This window comes from Argentina silus (assembly GCF_951799395.1).
Source record: "Argentina silus genome assembly, chromosome: 21".
NCBI lineage: Eukaryota > Metazoa > Chordata > Actinopteri > Argentiniformes > Argentinidae > Argentina > Argentina silus.
Genome location: NC_139675.1, coordinates 10,660,814 through 10,668,385, shown reverse-complemented (window position 1 = coordinate 10,668,385; position 7,572 = coordinate 10,660,814). Strand labels below are relative to the sequence as shown.

At 40.3% G+C, this 7,572-nt stretch overlaps 1 protein-coding gene across 1 annotated transcript; it reads right to left on the bottom strand.

Annotated features, from left to right (window-relative positions):
- Nucleotides 1–1,110: 1,110 nt before the first annotated feature.
- On the bottom strand, nucleotides 1,111–6,043 carry cd37 (CD37 molecule). The gene is made up of 9 exons (XM_083692758.1): nucleotides 6,003–6,043; nucleotides 5,221–5,293; nucleotides 4,797–4,860; nucleotides 4,547–4,677; nucleotides 3,912–3,986; nucleotides 3,466–3,573; nucleotides 2,985–3,161; nucleotides 2,797–2,880; nucleotides 1,111–1,322 (listed from the first exon to the last, which is right to left on the bottom strand). Exons 2-9 carry the CDS (start codon nucleotides 5,284–5,286, stop codon nucleotides 1,245–1,247), a joined length of 783 nt encoding a protein of 260 aa, XP_083548884.1. The 5' UTR covers nucleotides 5,287–5,293; nucleotides 6,003–6,043; the 3' UTR covers nucleotides 1,111–1,244.
- Nucleotides 6,044–7,572: the final 1,529 nt, after the last annotated feature.

The following is a 7,572-nucleotide window of genomic DNA, read 5'->3' as shown; positions in this document are numbered from 1 at the left end:
AAAAAAAAAACAAGGAAAAAGGTTTGCATGTCGCCAAAACGGATTTCAAATTCAATTATTGTTTCTCACCCATCTGCTAAATGAGAAAAAAGGGGGGAAACCCGAGTGCGCAGGAATTAAACTTATGAATAATGTATTTGTGATTTCATTATTATTATTGGGGCTTAAGATTGTTGCTACTTCATGTGCATATGCGAAGCTTCATGTTTATTAGTGCTTGTTAGCTGCTGACTCTCAGTTGTGTTGTGGAGTACAGTGAAGGTTACAGCAACCGTATATCTTTTGAATATTGGCAATGCAATGTCTGTCAACATTAACATTATATCCAGTGAACAGTAAATACTTGTAGCGAAATACAATATGAATTTACATCTATTTCAACCTTGGGTAGATCCCATTAGGAAGAAATGTACATACCGGTACATGCTTTGTACATAATTTTATTGTACATACTTTTATTTAAAACTACCTGTCGCTCTGGCCAGTCTATGCTTAGAAATATGTGAAAGAGCCATATATACTGCATGTCTACCTTGTGGTGGGCATTACGAAATCACTAAAGTGAACTGAATCGTTCATTTCAGTTATTGTCAAAGATTTGAATCTTTTTTTGTCGAGATGTGGCAGTTACATCATCGCTTTGCTGTGTCCTGACATGGTTGGATATGGTGATTTAAAAAGGTAGTGAAAAGATGTTGTCTCCTCCAATGCTATTCCGTAGTCAGTGGATAATGGGCACTACATCTTGGTAATGCATGAAGAATCGTGTCAATGTGATAGTGTGACGCTCCACTAGATGGCACTCCTTTACAAGGTCTCGACAGTAGTCATTTCTCAGTTGTTTGGAAAATCTGGTGTCTCATCGATTCCTCTGTCATCCTCAATAAGCGGTCACCAGGAGCGTTTAAAAAATGGAGAGAAATGAGGGTGTCAGAGAGTAGAGCAAGGCCCCTTATGCAGTTTAGATCCGGTTTGACAAATTCACAGGAGTCTGTTTTCAAAATGACCCGATTTATTAGAGTTCCATCAATGCCAAGTAAGCTATGAAGATGACAACTACCGCCCCCCCCCCCCCCCCTCCCTGCCCCCTCCCCGCCCCCTCCCCCGAAAACAGGTATCAGTATACATTTCACACTGTAATATTCAACTGTACATTCTGAAAGTTAATACAGCAAGACATTTTTCATTTCTAAATTCTCTAATTCCATGATCTTGCTCGATGTCCTGCATCACCACGTCCCATTTTAGGAGTACTGCATCATCATGCCATAATCCAGACTGGTTTCTCTATACTGATACATCGAAAGGGTCATACCACATATCTGGAGGGAGAGAGGAGAGGGGGGGAAAGGGAGGGAGGAGAGAGTGTTACTACTAAATGTTTCCATCTTATGAAAGTACTGTGCATTGTATAATATGTATTATTTGGCAGCAACAGGATGAATTCATAGAAATATCAAAGTTCATGCTCAACTAAATGTGGTTGTTTTTCAACCACCATGCGGTAAGAAACATAGTCTAACACACTCATGTTCATCAACAAAAAGAGGAAACGTTTACTTTCCCCAAGTCAAAGTACAGATTTAAAACCAATCGAGCACACATTATACTTATTAGAGAGGAAACCCGTGAAAACGAAGAACAAAAATTGGGTGCGTCCTATTGTACACATTCCATCCACTCAGTGCACCACTAAATCGTTTCATTGCCCATCAACATGTTGGCAATGAAAAACATACCTTGCCAATATTCCATATAGATATCACTAGAGGGAACCAAAATAGTTAGTTCAGAATAGTTAGTCTCGTCGTGTCATGGCCAAAAAAAATAAAAAATGTCAAAGCAAAAGATGCAAAGCAACCATTACCCAGACAAAAGACAGACAGACTCCTTCATGATGTACAATGAGGAAACTTACAAACAACTACACCATTCGCTCACATTTTATGTGAAGTTGATCTTTACATTACGTCGTTCAAACCGCATTACCAACACGGCATAAAAACCATGACAGACCGACCTGGTGAGCTGGTAGTGGCTGTCTTTAGACACTGAGGGACGACAACAGGGACGAGGACAGCTCAGACAACACAGAACCAGGAGACACACCCACTGAAGACACTGAGATAAGAACGTAGACACAGGCAAACAAAGCTCAGGGCATTAGTTTAGTTTAAAGGTTATTTTTTCCAGTGGGGCAGTCCCTCTCCTGTGTTTTTCTGTTTTTTATTGGAGAGCGATAGAAGAGAAAGACAGGAAGGTAAGGAGGAGAGGGTATGTCATGATGGCATGGGCAGGATTCGAACCCATGCCAAAATGGTGCACTGCTAGAGTACTGGACCACTCAGGAAATGACGAAGCATAGGCCTGGTCATTGGGGTTATTCATTGGACTTCCGTAGGTGCATTACAACCAAAATAAAAGTCTGGTAGGTTGTTCTGCATCCATAGAGTTCTTAGACCAATTTGTGTCACTGTATCTAGGCTTCTCTATACAATAGCTGCTGCTGATTGTTATATTGTGAGAGTACTGTCAGACCACCCATAGAGATCATTGGACGCAGACAATACATGAGTACATATTGAGCGCCCCAATTTGCATGTGCCAATATTGGTGAAATTGGGGCGAAGTCGGCCATCTTTACCTTAGCATTGCTAATAGACCTAATGAGGAATAATCCTAGAGTATTCTGAGTTGTCAGGTATTTTTGTTCTGCTCAGCACTATTTTGCTGAACAAAAATGGATTCATCACTGTCCCGTTTTCAACATTAGTCAAGTTGAGATGTCAAACTCACCTCTACCGTCATCACAGCAAGTAACACGCCAAAAATCAAGAGCACGTTCTCGTCCATCCATTCTCTGATACGCTCCCTGCAGCCCTGTAATGGGGAAGCAGAGGCACTCAGTGAAATACCTCGAAAATTCCTACGAGACGTATCACAAGTCACACATCGAAATAACGGTCAGAGGTCTGTCCACTGACTTTATCATAGACCCCACACATGGTGACGTTGGAGAAGGACTGGATGGCATCGCAGTCACACTGTTCAGAGGTGGAGGGACTTATGTCGAGCTGAGTAACTGTGCTGTTGATGGGGTGGTAACAGGAGCAGGGAACCTCCACCCAATTGCTTGGTCCGTTCCATCCACAACAATGAATCTGCATGGATGGGAGAGAAGAAGAAATGTCTCTATCATAATAATCATTTAACAATTATTTCCTTGTTGTTGTTTTTTAATATGGCTTTGCAATACCTACAGTAAATAGCCATTTGTTAGTGTTGCATAAAGCACTATTTTTACTATTTGTTTACCAAATACACATTGATCAAGTGTCAACTGCAACATACAACTCCAAAACTACGTAAGTTCACAACTACCTGTGTTGCACTAAGATACCTAATCGATTGTGATTGTCGTTTTTAATATTTGGTTCAGCAATAAAGAGGATTTTTACACTTTACCTCTTGTTGAATGTAGTCCAGAGTCTTCTCAAAATGTGTGACGTCAGAATCATTCTTCCCAAATAATTCAATGAGATGAAGCACATGCTCTTCTATGTTCTTCTCAAACTAGAAGAATAAGTAATAATCATACTTTTTTGTAAACAAACCCACAAATATCCACTTACAAGCTTAGTTTGTGTTGCAGGTTTGCTGGATGTTGTGCTGTAATGTGATTGTCGATGAAAAACCAAAAAAGTAATGCCAAAAAACTACTGTTAGTCCTGCAATTTCTGTTACATGTGAAGACTTGTTTTAAGGTAAATGCCAACTGGGATCCTTGGGATGGCCCTTCTCTGACATCACCCCATTGAGCCTGACATTGAAAACGGTTAAGGTAACAGTTAAGATTCGGGTTAATGGTATGTCATCCCAAGGATCCCACTTAGCATCTACCCATGTCTTACCAAACTCCCCTGAGTGAAGAGTAGAACCCCTCCCACAATCTGGGCCGCAAGAAGAAGGGAGAGCAGGAAGAAATACTGCAAAGACAAATCATAGTTTAAAGAGATTTTGTAAAGCAATTTACAAAATCACCTTTTTCCTTGCCCTGAGTTAGTCTATGGACAAGGACAGACTTCAATACACATTTTGGTTCGGTTTATCTGGGCACTGTCACTCGCCGCAAACTGATAGTAAGTTAGTGTAACTTACTGTATTGGGTAAGGAACCAAATATGTGATTGTGATTGTAATTTGGGTGAACAATACTTTTTAATAGTACACACCAGAGAAAACTCATACATTTCGTAAACAATTACCAAACTCTGGTCACAATTTTCAAAAGTCTATAAACAGCATGTATCTGTGTTTCCCCTCCATTTCATCCTGAGGCTACTACTAACCAAACTAAATTGTTCGTCACAGTTGTTTTTTACGTATCAAAAGTTGGACAATGTTTCCTTCATTGAATTATCTTCCGGGCATTTACTGTGGGTATGATTCAAGCACTAGCATCGGCACAAGTTGAAGCCAATGGTCATTACACTAGATGCACACATTCATCAATTCAGCTCGTCAAGAATTGTTGAATACTTTCTTACCGTCCCTAACATGCATTTCACTTCCTTCAGTGCACCCAAACACCCGAAGAAGCCCAAGGACATCGCAGCACTTCCACCAATCACCAGAAAGTAGGAGAAAACGGCGAAAGACATGTATGGTGGAGGCGGCACTATAAAAGAGGTGGAACCAACAATCTCAACACAAATGTACCTCAGATTTAGGAATGGAATGCCATTAATACCAATGCCAATGTTGTTGTTGTTGTTGTTTTGGAAAAGGGAAACTCACTGAAGAAGCTTGCCTCAGCAAAGATTATCCATATCCCAAGAGACAGCAGTAAGGCACCTAGACACTGGTGGGAATCCAACATCTCATTGCATAACATAGTGTATGCATCTTAACCATAGATACTATTGTTGACAAATTATTATTATTAATAATAATAATGATAATACATTCGAAAGTGCTTAAAAAAGTCCTTGCTGATAACTACTCAATAGGAGTTTATAAATTGATTGCGATGTATTTATATCAATCCAATAGGGTAGCAATTACTGGCCATTCTCATGTCCATTAACATCAACAACCACAGCTAGGTTATGTAGGTTATGTAGGTTATGAGGTTATGAAGCCAGTACATGTTTTGTAACAACAATGTCCTGTAATGACTAGGCAACAGAGACTTAACCAAGTAGTGAATGATCAAACTTACACAAAACAGGAGATTGAAGAGACATAGCAAATATTTGGTGAGAGCCAAACAGCCTTGAGATGCCATTATGTACCTGAAAAAACAAGAGATATTCATAACTGAGAAACATCACGGGACATTGCCACTACAAGCCCTTCATGTGGTCAGGTTGTCATCGTAAAAGAGAATGTGTTGTCATGGACTTACCTGGTATCAAATGAAGGTTAATAATAAATAACCAACTCTGTGAGGGTCTGTTTCCTCTCTGTAATTCCCCGTTTATGCCATGTTCTACCAAATGACATCATAAACTGAAGTGCCTTTCACTGTAAAGTAAAATGCCTTCCTCTGAGTTTCCAACAGTATGGCCCCCCATGTGCGCAGCTACAGGTGTCTCATATCCTTCACCGAGGAAATATAACCCAACAGATTATATTACCCCTCATCAGTTATTTATATCAACCGTGTCACCACACTTATGGAAATGTAGTCAATCCGATTTTTGTATCATTTTTACTTGGGTTTCTTTTATTCATTGTCATAATGGTTCCTATAGCTTCATGCTCTTTTCTGCACAAATCGGAAATTGCACACAGTTCCATTTTTGAGAATTAATGAAACTATTTCAAACGCTCAGCTTTCATATAAGTACAGTGAGAAGGTATACATCTATAATCCTTTAGTATCACACAATATACTCTAAAACGTCTGCATTTCTTCTCGAAACAAATCTATCTTTACATGGTGCCATTGAGAACTTGAAAGATGTAAATTAAATGGAGAGCATTTTAATTGTTCCTTACCCTTTTTAAGTAGAGGCAACAACCGTATGTCACAATTACAGCGGATATGTATTTTGAAGAGATACGTTGGATGACAGGGTGGAGAGAACAGATGGAAATAGCACATGCAAATGTATCAAATGTCACAGATGGATGAACTTCACAAACCATATGCCCACCAGATCATGAGTGGCTTTCTAAACAGCCCATGTTTCATCAACTTCCCCCTCTCATTGTGTTTTAGCCCAACAACAACAACAACAACAACAACAGCAACAATAACATATTCACTGTACCAAAACTGCCTGATTGATTAGAAATGAATTAACCCAGTGACAGAAAACATGCAAGCTTTTAAAGCCAAACTATTTCTCTATCAAAGAATATCTAATATCTAATATCTACTATCTTGAATGTCTTTTAACAAGTATAAACAGTAGACTGATATTATGTGTAGTACATTAGTCTAGTGGATAGATCATGAGATGCTGTGGCTAACCAAGGCAGTCAGATTTCCATATTTCCAAAATACTCTAATTACTTTGTTTACACATTGGGTCTGCTTTTTGCTCTCACTCTTGATGAAGAGCGCAATTAAAAGAACAATTTTCAGGCTTAGCCTCAGTAATTAATTATCGATCGTAAATATTCTCACATCTTCCACTTAGATTCCAGTGTCTGAGTACCCAATAGAGCAACTTTGAAAATTGCAAGAGCGAATCACTTAACTTGTAGGGGTCAACTCCGAAACCCGGAAAGATGATGCAAGAGAATAGCTTAAAAATGTGGAAGACATATGTATGATGAACCCTCTGTTGTTCAAGTCACATTTGAGGGCACATCAATCCTTCTTCAAACTGTCTTCGAGTACAGTAGCAACTCAAATCTGAAGCGTTATTATTTTTTTCTGTGCGTTTTGTTTTTCTTACTGAGCAATTAGCCCAACTGGTCTTGTCGGCTAGCTGCTAATGGCTAGCATGAGGTGGGTGAAATTATACCACAATTATCTCTGGGCCATTAGCTGCATCAGAGGGGCAATGCTAATGGGTCTCATGTGCCTTAAGAGAGATCCATTAGAATGGGTGGTGTTCCACAAAGTGGGAGTTGATGTGGCCTGCTGTTTTGAGCAGGATGGAACAGGCACTGCATGCTCTCGCTAAAGCTAACTATAATGTAGTGTTCCACACTGCAGTGTATCAGGCCTCGCATCAAGGTATCATGGGGTATTATGGGGCATCATGGGTCAGTTATGATTGAACAGGATCATCACATTTTCTCGCCTCCCCTAACGGTGCCACAAAGTCACTCTGGAGTGGTCGGTCCAATGTTGCTCCTCTGCGAGTTGTAAGGGAGGCTGGCGGAAGTAGAAATCGGAGGACGGGCTCATTGTAACGCACGGAACGGAATAAGCCTTCCATGCATTACAATGAGCCCGTCCGTCCTCCTTCCGATTTCTACCTCCACCAGCCTCCCCAGGCGAGTTGTGGTGTGGCACTGAACATCACCACAGTGGGTATGTCTCATACAGGTTTGAAGATTGGCTGGGACCAAGACTAAGAGCTCAGCAGGGGGTGGCCGGGGTTAGACAAGC